The sequence below is a fragment of the Trichomonas vaginalis genome, chromosome I (genome assembly GCF_026262505.1).
Source record: "Trichomonas vaginalis G3 chromosome I, whole genome shotgun sequence".
NCBI lineage: Eukaryota > Parabasalia > Trichomonadida > Trichomonadidae > Trichomonas > Trichomonas vaginalis.
The window spans coordinates 13,203,986-13,228,705 of NC_067203.1; the positions used below are offsets into that span (position 1 = coordinate 13,203,986).

Here is a 24,720-nt window from a genome sequence, read left to right on the forward strand (position 1 = left end):
CGACCAAAATCATTGTGGGTACATTCAAAAATTAATTGAAAAGTTTACATTTTTGAAAATCCAGTATTGTATTCTTCTATTGATATACAAAAATATATATTTAAATTGAATGAGATTTTTTTTGTTTGAATGTGCTCAATTTTTTATCGTACCATGTTAATTGAAATTTTTAAAAGTGACAAAATGACTACAACTCCTACGAAATCTAAAGGAAAGATAGAAAGCCTCCCCAGCCTAGACTTGGATTTTGATATCAATGAAGACATAAGTCCATCTCATAATATTAGATCACCATCAGGACAAGCATCACCTTCATATATCAACTCATCTACCTCTCAGATTGATGTTCCATTTCCAGATATGCCAAATTACGACGATGATGACGAAATTCCACATGATATATACTCACCACAAACTCCAACTTCTCCTTATGGTGTCAATCATGTATCAAGTTGGGCATCAACATCATCATTTGATGGTGAAATCGAAAAATTCTTTACAGATATGGCAAAAGAATCAACTGATAACCCAGAAATAAGTCTTTTAATTTTAAATACATGGAATGAACTATCCAAATCAGCTCCAGGCCAACCTGGTGAATTGTTAGCCGAAAAAATCAATTCCATTCCAGAGGATTCACTATCTCCGACACTATTAAATCAAATCTTCTCACAGCTTGATGATATCAGGACAACTATATCATCACCAATAACAGCATGCTTATTCTATCAATCCTGTCTAACTTTGTACCAAAAATTACCAAAAACTACAATTCTTGGCGATTGTTCTCTCGATTTGTTCAGAGAATCAATAATTACTGCATGCACTATTATAGGAAACGAAATAGTTGATTTGTACATCAAAGCAATTCAATTTCCAGTTGAGTCAGAAAGATTTTCGAAAATAGAAAACAAACTCATCGAAATACGCAAACGTTTTAAGACTCCTTCAGAAGAAAAGCTGTTTTCATGCGTTAGAGAGTACATAGATTGTCATTTAAGTAATACTGTGATAATTAATCATCTTTGTGAAAATTTATTCAGCGCAAGTAGGATGAATACGAATATTTCCGAAATAGAAGCCCATACAAAGATAAAACTCCTCAAATTCCAGGAACTTATATTACTTGTTCTTGCTAATAACGCAATTTTGGCTGATCCTAAAGTTTATCGGGATTTTGCACCTCATATTGAACCAAACTTGGCGTATCTGATACTTTGCAATATACATCCTGATGATTTGCAGCCAGAAAAAATTGATTACAAATTAATCGAAAGATTTATGAATACTTATAAGATAAATCTTAATGTTAAGCATGAAGATATGCTTCTCAAGATCGAAAACATTGAAATCAGTGAATGGGACTCAATCCAGATTTAAAAAACATTTCTGTTGGTTGTTATTTGAATTTGTAGCTTTTTATATCATAAATATTTGTTTTTCGTTTGATTTCTTCTTATTTTTTTACTGTTATGAAAATTGTTTTAATATTTTGATTTTTTCATTGAGAATATCCTATTTTTAAAAGCGTATTTGTTTCTACTTGGAATGTTTATTAAATTGAACAATATGTTTCGAGAGATTTCGAATGAAATGATTCAGATTTATTTCAATTATGAAATGTAAAAGCCCCAATGAGATTTTTGAAGATAAAATATGGTCTTTTATGGTATTTATGCTCTGAAAAATCCTGTTGTGCTACCTTGAAACTCACCATTATTCATTCTGTTTGAAATGAAAAATATAATTCGAGTCGTATTGTATTGAAAGATACATTTGAAGATATTAAACCATGTACTAAAACATATATCATTATTACTATGTAAATGCATGAAGATCGCAATAATTTCGAATTCCGAAGTAGTTTCTTATGTTTTATTGATTTAATAACTCTGCACTGAATACTTGTAACGAGTCTAATAATTTTCTCTAGTGTATTAGTTCTCAATAGCATACTGAAAGAATAGAATTATTTTATTTATGAAATAGAGTATATATTTCTGCGCAAAAATTAATGTCCCTATAGTTAATGTTTTATGTTTCACATTTCATTGTTTTCAATATTTGTTGCTAAAAAAATAAAAATAAAAAATTTTTATGCGTCCTTCAAATCAGCAGCAAGGAAAGGACAAGAGCCGGAGGAAACTAATTATCGGCTCAATTATAATCATTTTAATTGCTGCTGTAATTATCTACTTTTGGAGGCCATTCCGCCGCTACGAAGCACAATTCCCTTATTTTTGGGCAAATTCATATAATAGAACAATCATAAACTACTTGAATAAGAGACCTTCTAGACAAGTTCTTTACATTACAGGACCTACACAAAGCGGAAAATCAAGATCAATGAATATCGTCGCGCAAAATTTGACAGAAAAAGGAAGATTTGTTTTAAATCTTGATGGAGAAAACTTTTGGCCTCTTACCTCATTATCAGATTGGATGCATACAGCAATTTTACGTGGTTTAATTGAAGTAAAGCCTTATCTACCCAAAGACAGACTTTCTCAACTCTACGAAAAAAAGAAGAACCAACTTAACAACGCCAAACTCCCTGCGCTGCTTGATCCACAATTAGGACAAGTATATCATTCACTTACAAGAAGTCTTTCCAACATTCCAGATAAGAACCACATTTCCACCTTTGCAGTCTCTCAGTTCATCGATAAACTCGAGTATTACAGGAATTCTTTACAGCCAGTGATCATGATTCACAATTTTGACAAATTATACAACAACGCAACCCTCCCATTATACGATGCGATTCTTTCTAGGCTCGCACGCCGCAATCTTTACTTAGATCACGTTCCGATTATTTTGGAAGTCAGAGATACCCTTTTCTTGAAGAAATTTGGCGATCTCTTACCATTACTCGACATCTGCTATACAGAAGAAGTCCCTCCGCACCTTACAGAAGTCCTTTACCAAAAGAAATATTTCACAAAATCCGAATGGAGAAAATTATATAAGAATTTCGGTGGAAACATGGGATTATTCCAGAAAGTGTACAATGACTTATTATTTGGAACCAATATCGATCAGGCAATCAACAACAGAGTAAATGAAGCTTTTGAGGTCATTAAAAATGATGTTCCAAAGGAAACTTCTTCCCAAGCAAGGCAACTATGCCGCAATGATCTGATTACTTACTCACCAGACTTAGATCCCTTGATTCAAAAAGGATATTTGTTATTAAATAAGAACTCTACTGTTCATGTTGGCAACAGAGCTATTAAGAAAGCACTCTGTATGAAGTAATAAATGAAATCTTATTAATATATTTCATTTTTTTTTTAATTTATTTTTGAATTTTTAAACATCATGACTAGTTAAAAACATTTTTCGTTTAATAGGTATCTGTACCCACATAAGGAAATTTCTCTATTATATTCCCTGTTAAAAATTAATAAAACAATAATTTGAAGGAATTGGTTTAGAGCGATATATTTGGGTATACTAGATGTCAAAAGCTTATAGTGTAATAAAATTATAACACCATTCATTTTGTGCAAAAGGTTTAGTAAGATATGACCTGAATTAAAAGTGGAGCTCAGGAATGATACCAAACCATCTTTTATATATTATCTTTATTGCTTAAATAAAAGTAAGAGAGTTCAATGAAGCTTCAATTTCGAATAATTAAAAAAAAAGATATCGGTAAAAAAGGGGGTTGGCGTCCTAAGGCGTCCTAGTGTAAATTTCTCAAAATTGTGATATTTACATCACATTTTTGAGAGGTTTATGGGCGTCCTAAGGGAAAATTGAATAGCTAGGGCGTCCCGAATTTTCATTCTAAGATTTAAATATATTATATACTTAAGTATAATACAAGCAATAAAAAATTAAATTTTTATTATGTTAACTTATAAGAAATTTTTTTGAATTATCGTCGATTTATTGTAATCTTTCCAGGCTATACTTTTGAAATCAACTTTACCTGTCATACGCATTAATGTAGTAGATGTCCAGGTGTAGCTATTATATCCCAGCAACATTGGTATTTTATCATTGTAAGATATCAAAATGAAGCGTTTTTTCAGATATAATTTTTCGTAAATTTTTCAAAAATAAGATGGTAAAAAAGCCTCGACTTGCTCGAAAAATAACAATTTTTTTACTTGTAAAAATAACCCTTTTACAGCATGGGCAGCTATTCAATCACTATTTCTTTTTCTAAAAGTATATTTTTCAAAAAAAATTAAGATCAAATTCGACAATTTCTTGATGAAAGCAAAAATATTACACATACTTCTAGATGCATGGGATAAAATATGCAATTATTCAATCAATTCGCATGATTTGAAAAAAAAATCTAAATTTGATAAAAATGTAGAAATTTTTTATTTTTAACTTGAGATTCGATTTTTTTGATCCAATTTATGATTTTTTTTGATCGGAATTTCAATTAATTTGTTGATCAAAAATGACCTCACAATGTTTGATCATAAGTGAAGTCATCTTCATGGGTATTTAGAAATTCCAAGAGAAATTGCTTATTTCTCGCAGATGTAATATCTGAGAAAATCGAATTTAAATATTCATAGAAACCCAAATCATTCTCCGGTTCGAATAATTCATCTGTTGCTTTTTCTGTTTTTTCTATGAATTTTAATAATTTGATTAATAAATCTTCATCAGGAAGAATTATTGCTGCATTTGTGATAAAATTCCATATTGAGGTAATATGGCAATAATTACATTTATAAAATGTAATTTTATCCAAATTTTTTTGGCAAATTCGCATAATAGCATTAATATTTGAAGCTGAGATTAAACCTGTGATTACTTCTGTAACTTTTGGAAAATCATCGCAATTTAATATCTCTTTATATTGAATTGAGAAATAAAAAAAATCAAATGGATTCATTTCTTCAATTTCAAGGAGATTGTAAAAATTGATAGAAGTGTTATTGCAACAAATTGTATTTGCAGCAAAAAATATCATTTGCTCGATTCCATTTTTGGAATAAATTTGCTGGAACAATGTTAAATTAAAACAGTTGCTTAATTTTTCTTCATTGTTTTCATAAAAAAGTAACAAGTTTGCAACTGAAATTTCAAAATTTTAATAATTGCCAGTTATTTCAGTAAATATATATATTTGTTCCAGTTTGATTTTACAATTTGTGAGCACATTATGTAATATGTAAATTTATCCGCTTTGTAGGAATTTAAAATTGTTTGTTGTTCTGTTTCAGTTAAATTACTAAATTTTTCAAGATTAATATTGTGATAAAAAATAGAATCCTTGAAACATTCTGATATCTTTTCAATGTTTAAAACGGATGCTAAAAAATGTAAAAGAACTTCATCAGTCACTGTGATTTTTTTGAAAAATTTATCCCAATTCAAGCATCCAATTGATCTTTCTGTCATTGTACTTATGCATTGATAAAGTTGATTTAATGAATCCGAAGAATAATCATTATGCTTGACTAGTTGAGTTAGTTGATACAGACTGTCGTCAGCCATTTTAAAAAAATGAATAAAATTGTATAGTAAATTATATTTGTGAAATTTGTGACGCTACATTCAATCTAAGACCAATATCTCAAAGAATTCCTCATTTAAGTATTACTTTTCATTGTTTTTTAAAAAATATCTTTGCTTATTTGTTCACTTTTTTGACATTTATTATATGCTTTTTATCATATTTCCGATGATATGAATATATATTCTATATAAGAATGACGCTACATTCAATCTAAGACCAATATCTCAAAGAATTCCTCATTTAAGTATTACTTTTCATTGTTTTTTAAAAAATATCTTTGCTTATTTGTTCACTTTTTTGACATTTATTATATGCTTTTTATCATATTTCCGATGATATGAATATATATTCTATATAAGAATGACGCTACATTCAATCTAAGACCAATATCTCAAAGAATTCCTCATTTAAGTATTACTTTTCATTTTTGATTCAATTTTCGAACGGTTTTCGTAAATTTTGCATCATTTCATTTTTTAATGGGAAAATCATCTATATTTAATCAAAAAAGAGCAAACTTTACAGACGAAAATAAAATATTTATCAGGGAACAATCTGATAAATACCAAAAATCAACATCGAGAGATGAAAAAACGAATATAATCAAACAAGTTCTTCAATATTTTAATATTAAATACGCCGAAAATGAATCTAAAGCTGTCAGAAGATATTTTAGTTATATTGCAGTTAAAAATATTCCCGCAGTTACTGGAAAATATCCTGATACAATTGTTTGCAAAGATATGCTTTATTCGCATGATCATACAAATATTATTAATTCAATAATATTGAACGTTGACTACCGTTGCAATCGATCATTCTTGTCAAGCACGTTATTTAGTTAAAATTGAGAACAGTTCAAGTTTCCGAAGATTTACAAAAGGAACATATACCCGAATGCAGACAATTTAAAAAGTTACAAAATGAAAAAAATGATCTTCATAAATCAATGACTCTGACAGAAATATACAATAAGGGCAATGGCAAAATTTTCTGAAGACAACGGCACTTTTCAGCAGATTAAAAATTTTATGACAGAACTTGCTGTTGGTACTGACGAAAACCCATTAATTAAAGATTCATTGGTCAGGGAAGTTTAATAATAAGTCCAGAAAATTTCTGTTGGAGAAAAAAATTACAGACGATGAAATTTCTAATTTTTGTTTAATAAATGGCGAGCAGTTTTTCATTGGCCATGATTTTCAAGCAAATTGTGAGACGATGTTTTTTGGTTTTGAGAAGGCAATTCAATTTGCAAAAGAAGCCACAGATTTATTTTGCGATGGAACTTTTAAAATTACACCAAAACATTTTCAAAAAGGACAGATGCTAACAATTATGATTTGTGAACCTTCAAAATCAATATCTACCACTTTTATTTATATTCATGAAAAACCGCACATTTGAATCTTATAAGGAGGCATTTGAATATATTTTTACTGTCAAGGGTTATTCAATTTTCAAAGCTAATTCAAATTCATTGTGATTTTGAAAAGGGAATGATAGAGGCACTTCAACAAATTTTCCCTAAAGTCCGTATAATTGATGCCTATTTCATTTCAAACAAGCTTTACACAGGAAACTTGTAGCACTTTATACAAAAAATTTCATACTTTACAAAATTCTTTATTTAAGCTATATTCTATTACTCCATTCATGTCTCATGAAGAATTTGTACTTACAATGCATATAATTAATCAAAATAAAGTTGATTCGATCAAAGATTATATTGATTATTTCAACAAAGTTTGGTTGCCGCACTACAATTTAATATCTCAATATAATAATGCAACTGCAATATTCACTAATGATTGCCTCGAGAGTATGCATTCAGAATTTTCTTCGTTAAAACATCCAAACATTTATGAAGCTATTAAGAAGATATCTCAAATCCAATTAGATAAATATAACGCCATCAAAATAACCAGAAGATCGAGCGCCATATAAAAACCGTTATCACTGATAGCTACAAAAATTATATTCTTGACTGCTTTCAAAAAGAACTTGAGAAAACAATTTTTTCTATCAAACAATACAACGTAAGTGATCTTTCTTTGGCTCAGAACGAGATTTCTCCATATGGTTCCATAGAATCGAGTTCATTGTTCGAAAATATTCCAGTTCATGATGCAGATATACTCAAATCGATCGATCTAACAAATAAAGATACAATGATCACTAAGTTTATTAATGAAAAAAGAGAAAAAATTATGGCATTATTTAATGAAACATTAAATCATCCAGATTTTAATTCATCCACTCCAATTTAAACTAATTTTGAGCAAGCCGATACAAATCAAGGTTCAGATGCTCCAATTCGCTCCGAAAATTCAAATATTGCAGACTCTACAGATTTAGAACCAGAAAATCAAAGCCATCCTTCTACAAATCAAATGTCTAGTAATCTAGAACATAAGCTGGACCTTCTTGATCATGTTGAAAAACAATTATCGAAAATGCGCTCGTTATTGGGAATTCTTCCTACTACAAATGCTATTGTTGGGCCGTCAAAACAAGTTTCAGTTAATAGCAAGCAAAATTCTGAAAAAAATAAGAAAAATCTTCCATAACAACAAAATCAAACAATAAAAAACAAAAATTCATCCGACAATCCTCCTAAACGTAAAGCTCCTATTTCGGAAAGGATTCTCAGCGATAATAACTTATATTTTCAAGTTCATCGAAAGAGATCGAAAAGCAAACGTTCCACATCTACAGAGAAAAAGAATTGATATATGAAGTGTAATTCCTTTTATAACTACTATATTTTTATTCTTATGACTAAAAAATAATATATTATTTAACAATTTTCATTTTTTTCTTTTAACAATTTCGTTTTATTTCCATTTATTGTTAAATGATTTTTAGCATACACCTTTCTTTGTTCATCTTCTAAATACAATTTATTTTTTCGGGCGCGTAAAGGGTTGGCGTCCTAAGGCGTCCTGATGTAAACTATTCAATTTTTGAGAAGTTTACACCATAATTGAATAGTTTATGGCGTCCTGAGAGGAGATTTCAATGGGTATGGCGTCCTAAAAAAATAGAAGAAAATGATTTTTTCTCGATTTTTCTAGAAATTGAATTTTTTAAAAAAGAAAAAAATCAAAACGTATACATTCAAGAAAGACTATAAATGAAGATTTTTCTATTTTTTTTCATTCTAAAACATCTTTTTTTGGATAATTTTTTTTAAATAAATATGTAAGAAAGATTGAAGAAAAAGTAAATTTACTTTCAGAAAATTCGTTTTACATGATGTAAGACCCATAACAACTATAAATATTCAATTATTTAAAATAAAAAAAGAAAAACAGATTAAATGTATCTCACATCAAAATCCATTGACCTAAGGATGTTAAGTTTCTGTTTTTAAAAGTTGATATTTTTTTTTTAATTTTAAGAAAATTAATAGCATGTTATTAGACAATAGGAGTGTAATGATATTGACTAAACAGAAATGAGAGAATAGAGATATAATTTTGATAAGCAATATTGCAAACAAATTCTGAAGTAAAATCGCGATCAATAATTGAAAATTACGATCATGTACTGAAAAATGACGATCGAATTGAATGAATAGAATTATATCTAAGAAAAAATAAATTGTATTTAGAAGATGAACAAAGAAAGGTGTATGCTAAAAATCATTTAACAATAAATGGAAATAAAACGAAATTGTTAAAAGAAAAAATGAAAATTGTTAAATAATATATTATTTTTTAGTCATAAGAATAAAAATATAGTAGTTATAAAAGGAATTAGACTTCATATATCAATTCTTTTTCTCTGTAGATGTGGAACGTTTGCTTTTCGATCTCTTTCGATGAACTTGAAAATATAAGTTATTATCGCTGAGAATCCTTTCCGAAATAGGAGCTTTACGTTTAGGAGGATTGTCGGATGAATTTTGTTTTTTATTGTTTGATTTTGTTGTTATGGAAGATTTTTTCTTATTTTTTTCAGAATTTTGCTTGCTATTAACTGAAACTTGTTTTGACGGCCCAACAATAGCATTTGTAGTAGGAAGAATTCCCAATAACGAGCGCATTTTCGATAATTGTTTTTCAATATGATCAAGAAGGTCCAGCTTATGTTCTAGATTACTAGACATTTGATTTGTAGAAGGATGGTTTTGATTTTCTGGTTCTAAATCTGTAGAGTCTGCAATATTTGAATTTTCGGAGCGAATTGGAGCATCTGAACCTTGATTTGTATCGGCTTGCTCAAAATTAGTTTGAATTGGAGTGGATGAATTAAAATCTGGATGATTTAATGTTTCATTAAATAATGCCATAATTTTTTCTCTTTTTTCATTAATAAACTTAGTGATCATTGTATCTTTATCTGTTAGATCGATCGATTTGAGTATATCTGCATCATGAACTGGAATATTTTCGAACAATGAACTCGATTCTATGGAACCATATGGAGAAATCTCGTTCTGAGCCAAAGAAAGATCACTTACGTTGTATTGTTTGATAGAAAAAATTGTTTTCTCAAGTTCTTTTTGAAAGCAGTCAAGAATATAATTTTTGTAGCTATCAGTGATAACGGTTTTTATATGGCGCTCGATCTTCTGGTTATTTTTGATGGCGTTATATTTATCTAATTGGATTTGAGATATCTTCTTAATAGCTTCATAAATGTTTGGATGTTTTAACGAAGAAAATTCTGAATGCATACTCTCGAGGCAATCATTAGTGAATATTGCAGTTGCATTATTATATTGAGATATTAAATTGTAGTGCGGCAACCAAACTTTGTTGAAATAATCAATATAATCTTTGATCGAATCAACTTTATTTTGATTAATTATATGCATTGTAAGTACAAATTCTTCATGAGACATGAATGGAGTAATAGAATATAGCTTAAATAAAGAATTTTGTAAAGTATTGAAATTTTTTGTATAAAGTGCTACAAGTTTCCTGTGTAAAGCTTGTTTGAAATGAAATAGGCATCCAATTATACGGACTTTAGGGAAAATTTGTTGAAGTGCCTCTATCATTCCCTTTTCAAAATCACAATGAATTTGAATTAGCTTTGAAAATTGAATACCCTTGACAGTAAAAATATATTCAAATGCCTTCTTATAAGATTCAAATGTGCGGTTTTTCATGAATATAAATAAAAGTGGTAGATATTGATTTGTTGAAGGTTCACAAATCATAATTGTTAGCATCTGTCCTTTTTGAAAATGTTTTGGTGTAATTTTAAAAGTTCCATCGCAAAATAAATCTGTGGCTTCTTTTGCAAATTGAATTGCCTTCTCAAAACCAAAAAACATCGTCTCACAATTTGCTTGAAAATCATGGCCAATGAAAAACTGCTCGCCATTTATTAAACAAAAATTAGCAATTTCATCGTCTGTAATTTTTTCTCCAACAGAAAATTTTCTGGACTTATTATAAACTTCCCTGACCAATGAATCTTTAATTAATGGGTTTTCATCAGTACCAACAGCAAGTTCTGTCATAAATTTTTTAATCTGCTGAAAAGTGCCGTTGTCTTCAGAAAATTTTGCCATTGCCTTATTGTATATTTCTGTCAGAGTCATTGATTTATGAAGATCATTTTTTTCATTTTGTAACTTTTTAAATTGTCTGCATTCGGGTATATGTTCCTTTTGTAAATCTTCGGAAACTGAACTGTTCTCAATTTTAACTAAATAACGTGCTTGACAAGAATGATCGATGCAACGGTAGTAACGTTCAATATTATTTGAATTAATAATATTTGTATGATCATGCGAATAAAGCATATCTTTGCGAACAATTGTATCAGGATATTTTCCAGTAACTGCGGGAATATTTTTAACTGCAATATAACTAAAATATCTTCTGACAGCTTTAGATTCATTTTCGGCGTATTTAATATTAAAATATTGAAGAACTTGTTTGATTATATTCGTTTTTTCATCTCTCGATGTTGATTTTTGGTATTTATCAGATTGTTCCCTGATAAATATTTTATTTTCGTCTGTAAAGTTTGCTCTTTTTTGATTAAATATAGATGATTTTCCCATTAAAAAATGAAATGATGCAAAATTTACGAAAACCGTTCGAAAATTGAATCAAAAATGAAAAGTAATACTTAAATGAGGAATTCTTTGAGATATTGGTCTTAGATTGAATGTAGCGTCATTCTTATATAGAATATATATTCATATCATCGGAAATATGATAAAAAGCATATAATAAATGTCAAAAAAGTGAACAAATAAGCAAAGATATTTTTTAAAAAACAATGAAAAGTAATACTTAAATGAGGAATTCTTTGAGATATTGGTCTTAGATTGAATGTAGCGTCACAAATTTCACAAATATAATTTACTATACAATTTTATTCATTTTTTTAAAATGGCTGACGACAGTCTGTATCAACTAACTCAACTAGTCAAGCATAATGATTATTCTTCGGATTCATTAAATCAACTTTATCAATGCATAAGTACAATGACAGAAAGATCAATTGGATGCTTGAATTGGGATAAATTTTTCAAAAAAATCACAGTGACTGATGAAGTTCTTTTACATTTTTTAGCATCCGTTTTAAACATTGAAAAGATATCAGAATGTTTCAAGGATTCTATTTTTTATCACAATATTAATCTTGAAAAATTCAGTAATTTAACTGAAACAGAACAACAAACAATTTTAAATTCCTACAAAGCGGATAAATTTACATATTACATAATGTGCTCACAAATTGTAAAATCAAACTGGAACAATTTATCCCAAACTTTAGTTAATATTGCAAATCAATATTTGCCATTTTTAGATGAAGAAAAGCAAATATATATATTTACTGAAATAACTGGCAATTATCAAAATTTTGAAATTTCAGTTGCAAACTTGTTACTTTTTTATGAAAACAATGAAGAAAAATTAAGCAACTGTTTTAATTTAACATTGTTCCAGCAAATTTATTCCAAAAATGGAATCGAGCAAATGATATTTTTTGCTGCAAATACAATTTGTTGCAATAACACTTCTATCAATTTTTACAATCTCCTTGAAATTGAAGAAATGAATCCATTTGATTTTTTTATTTCTCAATTCAATATAAAGAGATATTAAATTGCGATGATTTTCCAAAAGTTACAGAAGTAATCACAGGTTTAATCTCAGCTTCAAATATTAATGCTATTATGCGAATTTGCCAAAAAAATTTGGATAAAATTACATTTTATAAATGTAATTATTGCCATATTACCTCAATATGGAATTTTATCACAAATGCAGCAATAATTCTTCCTGATGAAGATTTATTAATCAAATTATTAAAATTCATAGAAAAAACAGAAAAAGCAACAGATGAATTATTCGAACCGGAGAATGATTTGGGTTTCTATGAATATTTAAATTCGATTTTCTCAGATATTACATCTGCGAGAAATAAGCAATTTCTCTTGGAATTTCTAAATACCCATGAAGATGACTTCACTTATGATCAAACATTGTGAGGTCATTTTTGATCAACAAATTAATTGAAATTCCGATCAAAAAAAAATTCACAAATTGGATCAAAAAAATCGAATCTCAAGTTCAAAAATAAAAATTTCTACATTTTTATCAAATTTAGATTTTTTTTTTCAAATCATGCGAATTGATTGAATAATTGCATATTTTATCCCATGCATCTAGAAGTATGTGTAATATTTTTGCTTTCATCAAGAAATTGTCGAATTTGATCTTAATTTTTTTTGAAAAATATACTTTTAGAAAAAGAAATAGTGATTGAATAGCTGCCCATGCTGTAAAAAGGTTATTTTTACAAGTAAAAAAATTGTTATTTTTCGAGCAAGTCGAGGCTTTTTTACCATCTTATTTTTGAAAAATTTACGAAAAATTATATCTGAAAAAACGCTTCATTTTGATATCTTACAATGATAAAATACCAATGTTGCTGGGATATAATAGCTACACCTGGACATCTACTACATTAATGCGTATGACAGGTAAAGTTGATTTCAAAAGTATAGCCTGGAAAGATTACAATAAATCGACGATAATTCAAAAAAATTTCTTATAAGTTAACATAATAAAAATTTAATTTTTATATTGCTTGTATTATACTTAAGTATATAATATATTTAAATCTTAGAATGAAAATTCGGGACGCCCTAGCTATTCAATTTTCCCTTAGGACGCCCATAAACCTCTCAAAAATGTGATGTAAATATCACAATTTTGAGAAATTTACACTAGGACGCCAACCCCCTTTTTTACCTATTTTTTCTTAGATATAATTCTATTCATTCAATTCGATCGTCATTTTTCAGTACATGATCGTAATTTTCAATTATTGATCGCGATTTTACTTCAGAATTTGTTCGCAATATTGCTTATCAAAATTATATCTCTATTCTCTCATTTCTGTTTAGTCAATATCATTACACTCCTATTGTCTAATAACATGCTATTAATTTTCTTAAAATTAAAAAAAAATATCAACTTTTAAAAACAGAAACTTAACATCCTTAGGTCAATGGATTTTGATGTGAGATACATTTAATCTGTTTTTCTTTTTTTATTTTAAATAATTGAATATTTATAGTTGTTATGGGTCTTACATCATGTAAAACGAATTTTCTGAAAGTAAATTTACTTTTTCTTCAATCTTTCTTACATATTTATTAAAAAAAAATTATCCAAAAAAAGATGTTTTAGAATGAAAAAAAAATAGAAAAATCTTCATTTATAGTCTTTCTTGAATGTATACGTTTTGATTTTTTTTCTTTTTTAAAAAATTCAATTTCTAGAAAAATCGAGAAAAAATCATTTTCTTCTATTTTTTTAGGACGCCATACCCATTGAAATCTCCTCTCAGGACGCCATAAACTATTCAATTATGGTGTAAACTTCTCAAAAATTGAATAGTTTATATCGGGACGCCTTAGGACGCCAACCCTTTACGCGCCCAAAGATATCTAATTTTTGAATTTCAAATTCTATATTTAAATAATCTATTTAATAGAATACAACTAATATACACGGCCAACTATTTTTTTGACCAAAGCTTCGATTGTTTTCTTCGGGTATTTAGATTCGATATGATTTAACTGTGCGTAAAGTTCCTTTCCCTCATTGGTCTCGAATTCGTGATAAGCCTCTTTAACTTTGATTTCTTCATACAATTTTTTGATATCTTCGACAAATTCTTCGTGGCCGATCTTTTGGTCCAAAGTCTTTTTCTGCTCATCATTGGCTAGCTCGTATGCCTTACAGAACAACCATGTGTTCTTTCCATCTTTGATATCCGACCCAATCTTTCCTGTGACTTGAGGATCGCCGTAAACATCGAAATAGTCATCCTGTACTTGGAAATAGTAGCCAAGTCTTAGAGCAAACTTTTCAATGCTTTCGAATTTGTCTGTAACTTCGAATTTTTGGCTGGCAATTAGTCCAAGGATAATTGGCGCACATAATGAGTAATGTGATGTTTTGTTTCTAACGGAAACTTCGTAGCTTTCGAAAGATTTTGTTTTGTTGATAAAATCGAGTGTTTGGCCCATTGTTGTGATTGTATTGATTGTACGAAGATACTGAACTAATCTTGCATAAGATTTGATATTTAATTTGCTTCGAACTGAGTCTAAAAGTACAAATGCAAGATTTTCAACAATCATTGCATCATTTACGGCTTGCTCATTAACAGATTCAATCTTATACCAGCAAATCATACCACGTCTGGTTTCACTTTGGTCCATAAAGTCATCTGCAATAAGAAAAGCCGCTTGCATCAGTTCTAGCACCCAGCCAATAGTGTAACCTATTTTCGCTTCTTCGGAATCAGGATCGCATCCTGTTGACTCAATAAAAGCAGATGCGCAAACAACTCCACGCGTTAATTTTCCGCCTTTAGTCGAGTAATCAAGAACTTCCAAGCAGTGTTTTTCTACCCAATCAACGCTCATGGATTGTAGATAGTTTGAAATGATATTCCTCGCCACTGTATAGAATTCACAGAATTGCTTGGCGCCAATCATAGAAAAAAATGTTTTTAAAAAATCAAAACTTTAAATTTTTTTTTAGGAAATTCCATGAAGAAAAGGATTTTTTTTTCAAACAGGAAAAAGTATTCGTATGAGATGGGTTCCATAACGTAGGGATATCATATGAATTGATTCCATTTAGTGAATTTTATTTCAATTTATAATTATTCCATTAATTATTCCGATTGAAACAAAATTTGAATTGTGAACGGAATAAATATTGGAAAACAGATAAAGCTATGAACGCTGCACTTCAATGAGGAAGCAATTATAAAGATTGCTAACAATGATTACACAAGATACAAAAAGGCATTTAAAATTTGGCAACTTTCTTGAGTGTTCCTTCCTTTCAAAGTAATTGAAAATAATTTGGAGAGGTTTGCTATTCTCTACTTACATGTCTGGGACATTTTTTTTCCAAAGTACATCACCGCATGAGACGATTTGTCAGAACTTTGTAGATTGAATATAGAGCAAATTGGCTAATTGAAAAGATAATAAGGCTAAATTCATCCAAAGTCTCTAATTCAGTAAGAAACTTCGAATGAAATCGGCTTTCTATGAAATATTCACAACGAATGGGGTCGTTTTTGAGAGCGAGCGTCCTTTCTGTACAAATTTTGCGGACTATAGTCATTTCTAATAATGATGGTAAAAATGATTATGCTTTCTCAATAATTATTAATGATATCAATATTTTTGTTAAAAATAGTTATGATCTCTCATGCACATGAAATAATAAAACAAAGTATTTACATATTTCTAATGATATCCATATTTTTGATAATTGTACTTTCAATATCAGATAAAAACGCCAAAGTTGCGTTTATGCTTGCAGCAGAAGGGATAATTCCATCAAGCATACATTCTGCTCCTTTTATTTGCGTCTGTAACTCTACAGAAAAATCGTAAGCGGATTTCGCAGATCCAGGGAATATAGTATTGGCAAACTTTTGTCCTGCAAACCAATCCATTGCAGTGTAAAACTTTTCACTCAAAGACATCAATCCTTCAATGTGAATTCTTAAATTTTTGGCTTTTTCAGCATCTTCTATGGATTTGATAAATAAATTACTTGCATTTCGACATATAGTGCATGCATTCTCTAAATCAGCTATTATATAGTCTTTTTTGATGGTCATAATATATAAATATTCTGAATGCTTCAGTAACTCGGTATTAACAGCTTGCTGACGTTCTTTGTATTGATCTAATTCTTTATGCTTAGAAATTTCGGCTTTTGATACTTCCAAATATTGATTTTTAAGATCATCTATGTATTTCGTAAATTCTGGAGTCTGGCTCATTCTCATATTGATATTTTTCATGATTTCTTCTGAATATTGGTGATTTATTAAATTATGGAGACATAATGGAGATAATTTTTGGAAATTAATCAACGAAAAGCTTTGAAAATCATGCTTATCTGTCATCAAGATCTTTTTAAGTAGAAATTCAGCTTTATGATCTTCGCTTTCAAAAAGATCATCAAGTTCAAATAAAATATTGATAATTTGAGGAGGAACGTCTCTGTATAGAACAAAATCCAAAATTTCTGTTTTGTTCAATAAAATAAAAGGTATGAAAACTCTAAAAGCGTTTGGATATTTGAAAACTTTTTGGAAATATAAGAAACAATTCGTTAGATTTACTTGTTCTTGGATAATTTTGGTAACTTTCGTCATTATCATTTCAATATCGAAGTGTGCTGCAAATATAAATTGTTCGAATGGATTTTTTATTTCAAAACTATTTAAATTTATTAAATTTATAGAAAAATCAATGATTTCTGGTGATATAGAGATTGATGTAGTGTATTCTTTGACTGTTGGGTTATCATGTAGTAATTTTGAGAAAAATTTGGAGATATTGATAAGAATCTGAGAGTTAACCATGTATAATTTATCATTTATTGTAAGTTTAAAATCCTTTGGAATCAATCTAAAGTATTTGTTGATCGCTGATTGATTCAACATGAAATTATTTGATTTGATATAACAAAAATGAATAAATAATCATGTTAACTAATTTGATGATGACACACAATACATCATTAGTTGCAATATAAGGTCAGTCGAGATTTTTTTCTAGGAATATAATTGATCCACCCAATATATACCAGAAAGGTGAGAAAAATGCAAAATTATTGATATCGAGAATATAGAGCATGTATATCCCATTTCATTGATAAAAAAATATATTTTTCATCGAAATTTTACCAATTTTGAATTAAATAATTACAATTAATAAATGTAATATATTTAGTATACACATATAATAATACAAACAAACAACAATTTCAAGAAAAATTGAATAATAATATTAATTCTAGTAAACTCTTTTGAAAATACAGAGGAATTAAAATGATCTAACTAAATTACGAAGCTCTCTTAGTGTTCCAACTTGTAATTGATTAAGAGATATTGAAGAGTTTTCTGTGATGCCAAATGCAGGTTCCTTTGCCTGTAGTAGAGTTAGTATTGTAACTAGTTTAGCTTCATCAGTGATTTCTCTAATAGCTTTAGCAAGTTTCAATTTTTCTGATTCGTTCATTGGTCCATTTACGACAGGCTGCTCCTTTGGTAGTTTTCTTGGCTTTTCAGCAGGAACTTCAACTGAAGGTGGCTCTTGTTTACGGTATTGTTTCTGTGGAGGTGTATCTTCAATTGCTGGGGGAACATATTCATCGGTTGGATTCGTGATTTGTAATATTTTATTAGGAAAAGTAGGCCGACAAGATTTTGTGTTAATTAATAATTTCATATAACTATATGAGGCGCGTTCTAAGGCTTCTTGCCATTTTGATGGATTAACAGGATATTTTTCTAATAGATTATTGAACCAAAATTTCATTTGTTCTGCAAGTATATGTAAAGTGTCTGTTTTCCTATAATATAAAATTGCGTTTGAAAAAACTAAATCTACATCGGCCTTCCATTGATCAGCACTCGAATATGAGTTTGATAGTATTTTATTTTTAACAGTAAGTAAATCCATAGGTTGTTTGATATAACGAGCGTAATCAGCAAAATCAGGACTATTTAAATCGATAGGTTCGCAAAAAACGCACGCAATTTTATATTCCATAAGCTGAGTAGTTATTTTAAGCGTAGCTTGTCGTTCAAAATCATTCATTTAATTAAATTTGTCACTTTTCAATTTATTTTTCAAATTTTGGAAAAAATGCGTTCATAGCTTTCTCTCTATGATGTTTAGAATTGGTATCTGATGTGGATATTAGATCCATAATAAATATGCGAACAATTTTTATGATTATAAGGGGTTTTACACAGGGTGCAAAAAATGTGCAAAAACGATTATTTAAAATTGAATTTGTCTATTTTTTGCGTATTTGAAAAATTTTGAAGTTGGCCATTATTAAAAATCAAATCCATTAATAAAGAATGGCAACAGATGCATATGCAAAAAATATAACAGGAAAAATTACATTCATTTTGACTACTTTACAAGGATTGATTTTTAAATACACAAATAATGCACAGATTGAATTTAAAATAATCGTTTTTGCGCATTTTTTGCACTTGTATGAAAACACGATATAAGTAATTATTTACTAAAATAAATAGATATGCTAAATTGCCTATTTTGGGAGTGGCATCACTCCTATATTGGATTTAAATTTTTAAGAAAAACAGTATGCATTTACATGTAGAAATTAATAAATAGATCGAAGCGTATATATACAGTACTAAATAGTTATTGCCGAATTAAAGGTCTAAACAGTTATACAATAATACTCCACCTAGTTATCGCCGAATTTTCCAGCCATAACTATATAGTGAAGTAAAGCTATAAAAACATAATACTTTTTTTTATCATCGATTGATGACTATTGTAAAAAAAGCTATTTCCTCTTAGCATTGCGTTGAAAGTTACTCATTTCATTTTCGAATTTATTGGATGCTGATGGGGTTACTGAGGATGGTTCTTTTACATCATTTAGTAATTTGCGATCTTTGCGTTTATCTCCGGCTTGGGAACCTCCAGTAATCATTGTTTGCACATTATACGGAGGTTTACTCTGTGATCTTCTGTGGTCATTATCACAAGAACTTGTTGATTGAGTATCATTCAATCGATTAGATGATCTAGCAACATAAGAACTTGTTGATTGAGTATCATTCAATCGATTAGATGATCTAGCACCGTAAGAACTTGTTGATTGAGTATCATTCAATCGATTAGATGATCTAGCAACATAAGAACTTGTTGATTGAGTATCATTCAATCGATTAGATGATCTAGCAACATAAGAACTTGTTGATTGAGTATCATTCAATCGATTAGATGATCTAGCAACATAAGAACTTGTTGATTGAGTATCACCGTATCGATTAGATGATCTAGCACCGTAAGAACTTGTTGATTGAGTATCATTCAATCGATTAGATGATCTAGCAACATAAGAACTTGTTGATTGAGTATCATTCAATCGATTAGATGATCTAGCAACATAAGAACTTGTTGATTGAGTATCACCGTATCGATTAGATGATCTAGCACCGTAAGAACTTGTTGATTGAGTATCATTCAATCGATTAGATGATCTAGCAACATAAGAACTTGTTGATTGAGTATCATTCAATCGATTAGATGATCTAGCAACATAAGAACTTGTTGATTGAGTATCATCGTTGATTGTTGATAAATATGATTTAATATAATAATCAATATCAAAATGTTCAATTGTTTTATATGATTCGACTTCTTTTTTAATCTCATCTTGATTTAGATATTTATAAAAAAATTCTCCGGCTGCTATTTGATTGTTTTTGATAATATTGATAAATTTCGATGCTTTGTTATCAGGACTTATTGTGTAATTATTCTTATTCGCCATAAAAATTTTACGTATTTCTTCTGCATTGTATTGTTTAATTATATGGTTCTTGTTCCGTGCTCGTATACTATTATCAGAGTTTGTTGGTTGTTGTTCTGGTTGATTTGATGTTTTAGTTGCATCATCAGAGTTTGTTGGTTGTTTTTCTGGTTGATTTGATGTTTTAGTTGCATCATCAGAGTTTAAATTTTCGACGCCAACAAGTTTTTCGAATATATGTTCAGCCAATTTTTTAGTATCAGAATCAACCAACAAACAATTCACAATAGATTCTAAAAATTTTATTTGCAATATTTCTGCTGTTTTGTACAAGTAATTAAAAAGATCTTCAAAATTCTTGAAATTAATATTAATGTTGCATAAAATACTGGCAATTTGCTCGTTTTTGAATTTCTTTTGAAGTTGCTTGATTAAATTTAAAGCAGTCTCGCAAGAAAAATTTGATGAAAATTTTAGTAGTTCAATAGCGTGTTCAACACTTTGGATTTTGCTTGTGAACTCTTTTTTATCAATAATGTCTTTCAATTCGTTTGCGTTGCTGTCATAGATGTCAGTAAATTTTAGGTTCATTTATCTAAAAAAAATGTCAGTAGTCAAAAGTGAATTAGCTATGATTTATTCAAAAACGGGTTGTCCCATTATATAAGATATTTTTAACTAAGGGTTTCGTTTTGCTAAAATTGTCACTTTTATAGCATATTTGTTTTTGGATGTTTTGCGAAACCAAAAAAAAAACTATGATATACAATGTGTGTGTAAAGAAAATACTTTATTTACTAGTTAAAAAATCATTTGGTATTGATCAAGTTATTTTTTCTGGATAAGATATTATATGGATAATTGGATAGAAAATACAATTATATAATCTTGTACCTGGTTTAATTAAGCTAATTGTCATCAGAAACTTGTAATTTTTATGAATTTCAGATTTTCTTTTCATTACTGCTTTTCTTAATAGGTCAAGTAAGGGTTTCGTTTTGCTAAAATTGTCACTTTTATAGCATATTTGTTTTTGGATGTTTTGCGAAACCAAAAAAAAACTATGATATACAATGTGTGTGTAAAGAAAATACTTTATTTACTAGTTAAAAAATCATTTGGTATTGATCAAGTTATTTTTTCTGGATAAGATATTATATGGATAATTGGATAGAAAATACAATTATATAATCTTGTACCTGGTTTAATTAAGCTAATTGTCATCAGAAACTTGTAATTTTATGAATTTCAGATTTTCTTTTCATTACTGCTTTTCTTAATAGGTCAACTTCTTATTTACGTTATAAAGTATGATATTTACAAATATCAAGTTATCGTGTTTTTTGAGAAATTATGAGAAACAAACAAAAATGAAAAAGATAGGAATAGCAATGAATATTGATGTGGGTATAGAAAATGTAAGAGATATGAATGCAAAGCAATCAGTATTTAGGACATTGACCATAGATTTCGAAAAAAAATGCTGCATATTGAGCGAAAACTATGATTATATTATAAGGCTGTCATTTAAAGCATAATGAAACTATTCCCTTTTCATTTTAATCGAATAAGATAGTAAAGATTTTTGAATTAGCTAGAAACTGATGAGATGTTTTCACAAATCAGATTTTTAATCTCTATAATGCATAATTCACTCAATATCTCAATTTTGATATTGCGAGATATTTTTGCTATCGGTTTCGCAATTTTGACACAATAGCAAGAGGGTTCTATAAGCATTATTATCAACGTAGAATCTGAATATCATATCAGAAAATGTCGCAAATCCGACATTTACCCGACCAAATAGCAAAAATAATTGAATACTTTTCGCAAAAACTTTAAAAATCGATAAAAATATGAAATATAGATATTAAAGAGACTTTTTATATAATATTCATAAAGATTTTCCAAAAATATGATACCGCAAAATTAAAAAAGTGACGTCTTGAGTGGAGTCAAAGGTCGAAATTGCTAGCTAAATGTTTTTTTAGCGAAATTGCGTATTGTACGTTTTTTTCGCAAAACGAAACCCTTATTTTAACAATTATAATTATAGCATTTTTACGATTTTTTAGATCAATCTTCAGATGCAAGCCAGAACTTTTCAGAAATTTAAGCTACTGTTTTTGCATGATTTGAATCTATGCTGTCATGCGCTTATTTCAATTCCAGGCAAAATAATATTTTTATTTTTAATTTGACTTAAAGCTTGAATATCCAAACTATCAATTTTCCAAGTTATTTTTAATAACTTATTGAATATATAAAAAAAACTTTGCATTAAAATAAAATATAACAAATTAATAAACCATTTACATAAATAAACAGAAGACACAATTAAGAGGAAGGCGGTTGCCATTGCACTTTGAAGGTTCCGTTAGCAATAGACTCCCAATTCAAGTTTGCGAAAAATTCATCGCGTTTAATTTCTTCAAAGCCGAGTTCTCCTGCTCCAAGTCTCTTATCAGGAGATTTCTCAAGCAGGCGAGCACAGATATTCTTGGCTTTTCGAGAAACATGATGAGGGAATCTTAATGTTCCATTTAAAATAACTTTTGTCAATGCATCTTGGTTTTTCTCCCAATATGGAGGGAGTCCGCATATCATTTCATATAAAATTATGCCTGCAGAGTACCAATCTGCAGATTCGGTAATTGGCAAGCTTTTAATTACTTCTGGAGCTACGTATTCCGAGATTTCTGGTTGAAGATGGAGTCCTGGATCTGTAACTATGATAAGACCTTCTTTATTTATCAAAACATTTGACATTTTAAGATCTTTGTAGATGATTCTGTTTTTATGTAGGTTATCTAAGCACGTTAAGACTTGGGCAATATACATACGTGCTGAATCTTCTGATAAATTGCCTTCATTTTCGATCTTTTTACTAAGAGAGCCATAAGGGAGGTATTCATAAAACAATTTAACGTCATTATCTGTCTGTAAAATATATTTGATGGGATTGAAGTAAGAAAGCCTTGTTTTAAGAAAAGATGTACGAATTTGAACTTGTTCTTGGAAACGCGGGTCGCTGGGCACTTTGTTATATGCTTTCATGATATATAATTCGATTGGATTATCTTTCCTTGAAATCGTCTGAATGATATGTAAATTATTATTATCTATAGGATGAACAACTTGAATGTCTTCCTCTGTCAACTGTGCACTTTGCCCGCTTTCGTCAATGACGCTGCTTAATATTTTAACCCATGAAGCGCGGGTAGCTTCATCTGGAGCTGAAATAATGTAAATTCGAGCTGGAGTAATAATTTTGAATGAAAATGACTTTTTGCTCTCAGGTGCTATTGCAATTGAAACTTTTTTATCTAGTAAAATTTTACCTTTTTCGCCAATTCCTGGTTCTTTAGCATAAAATAGCGTTTTTCCAATAATATAAAACCAGCGTTTATGCCAAGTCTTAAATAACCCACCTCGCTTCGTCAGCCACCCTTCTTTGATGACAAAAAGAGCTTCAGACATATTTCTTTGCCACTTTTTGTTTTATTTCGTGTAACGAAAAGATAAAATAAAAAGGAATAAGGGTTTCGTTTTGCGAAAAAAACGTACAATACGCAATTTCGCTAAAAAAACATTTAGCTAGCAATTTCGACCTTTGACTCCACTCAAGACGTCACTTTTTTAATTTTGCGGTATCATATTTTTGGAAAATCTTTATGAATATTATATAAAAAGTCTCTTTAATATCTATATTTCATATTTTTATCGATTTTTAAAGTTTTGTGCGAAAAGTATTCAATTATTTTTGCTATTTGGTCGGGTAAATGTCGGATTTGCGACATTTTCTGATATGATATTCAGATTCTACGTTGATAATAATGCTTATAGAACCCTCTTGCTATTGTGTCAAAATTGCGAAACCGATAGCAAAAATATCTCGCAATATCAAAATTGAGATATTGAGTGAATTATGCATTATAGAGATTAAAAATCTGATTTGTGAAAACATCTCATCAGTTTCTAGCTAATTCAAAAATCTTTACTATCTTATTCGATTAAAATGAAAAGGGAATAGTTTCATTATGCTTTAAATGACAGCCTTATAATATAAATCATAGTTTTCGCTCAATATGCAGCATTTTTTTTCGAAATCTATGGTCAATGTCCTAAATACTGATTGCTTTGCATTCATATCTCTTACATTTTCTATACCCACATCAATATTCATTGCTATTCCTAATCTTTTTCATTTTGTTTGTTTCTCATAATTTCTCAAAAAACACGATAACTTGATATTTGTAAATATCATACTTTATAACGTAAATAAGAAGTTGACCTATTAAGAAAAGCAGTAATGAAAAGAAAATCTGAAATTCATAAAAATTACAAGTTTCTGATGACAATTAGCTTAATTAAACCAGGTAC

The 24,720-nt window shown here is 29.0% G+C and overlaps 7 protein-coding genes across 7 annotated transcripts, besides 3 other annotated features; 2 read left to right on the top strand and 5 right to left on the bottom strand.

Moving 5' to 3' along the window:
* Positions 1-182: 182 nt before the first annotated feature.
* Positions 183-1,515, top strand: TVAGG3_0979080 (uncharacterized protein; the record flags this gene model as incomplete). Its single annotated transcript, XM_001329050.2, has 1 exon — positions 184-1,380. The coding sequence occupies one exon, from the start codon at positions 184-186 to the stop codon at positions 1,378-1,380; it is 1,197 nt and encodes a 398-aa protein (XP_001329085.1).
* A 581-nt stretch (positions 1,516-2,096) lies between these two features.
* Positions 2,097-3,326, top strand: TVAGG3_0979090 (P-loop containing nucleoside triphosphate hydrolases family; the record flags this gene model as incomplete). The annotated part of the gene is made up of 1 exon (XM_001329049.1): positions 2,098-3,258. The coding sequence occupies one exon, from the start codon at positions 2,098-2,100 to the stop codon at positions 3,256-3,258; it is 1,161 nt and encodes a 386-aa protein (XP_001329084.1).
* Positions 3,327-3,656: 330 nt separating this feature from the next.
* Positions 3,657-8,407: a mobile genetic element.
* Positions 8,408-13,729: a mobile genetic element.
* TVAGG3_0979120 (MULE transposase domain-containing protein) lies at positions 9,270-10,973 on the bottom strand (the record flags this gene model as incomplete). The annotated part of the gene is made up of 1 exon (XM_051253914.1): positions 9,270-10,973. One exon carries the CDS (start codon positions 10,971-10,973, stop codon positions 9,270-9,272), a length of 1,704 nt encoding a protein of 567 aa, XP_051079488.1.
* Positions 13,730-14,421: a mobile genetic element.
* A 1,825-nt stretch (positions 14,422-16,246) lies between these two features.
* On the bottom strand, positions 16,247-17,660 carry TVAGG3_0979140 (uncharacterized protein; the record flags this gene model as incomplete). Its single annotated transcript, XM_001329045.1, has 1 exon — positions 16,247-17,185. One exon carries the CDS (start codon positions 17,183-17,185, stop codon positions 16,247-16,249), a length of 939 nt encoding a protein of 312 aa, XP_001329080.1.
* Positions 17,661-17,845: 185 nt separating this feature from the next.
* TVAGG3_0979150 (acetylation-dependent protein binding) lies at positions 17,846-18,629 on the bottom strand (the record flags this gene model as incomplete). The annotated part of the gene is made up of 1 exon (XM_001329044.1): positions 17,853-18,629. The coding sequence occupies one exon, from the start codon at positions 18,627-18,629 to the stop codon at positions 17,853-17,855; it is 777 nt and encodes a 258-aa protein (XP_001329079.1).
* Positions 18,630-19,047: 418 nt separating this feature from the next.
* TVAGG3_0979160 (uncharacterized protein) lies at positions 19,048-20,930 on the bottom strand (the record flags this gene model as incomplete). Its single annotated transcript, XM_001329043.1, has 1 exon — positions 19,360-20,925. The coding sequence occupies one exon, from the start codon at positions 20,923-20,925 to the stop codon at positions 19,360-19,362; it is 1,566 nt and encodes a 521-aa protein (XP_001329078.1).
* Positions 20,931-22,632: 1,702 nt separating this feature from the next.
* Positions 22,633-23,834, bottom strand: TVAGG3_0979170 (glycogen cell differentiation involved in embryonic placenta development; the record flags this gene model as incomplete). The annotated part of the gene is made up of 1 exon (XM_001329042.1): positions 22,675-23,817. The coding sequence occupies one exon, from the start codon at positions 23,815-23,817 to the stop codon at positions 22,675-22,677; it is 1,143 nt and encodes a 380-aa protein (XP_001329077.1).
* Between the last annotated feature and the right edge of the window lie 886 nt (positions 23,835-24,720).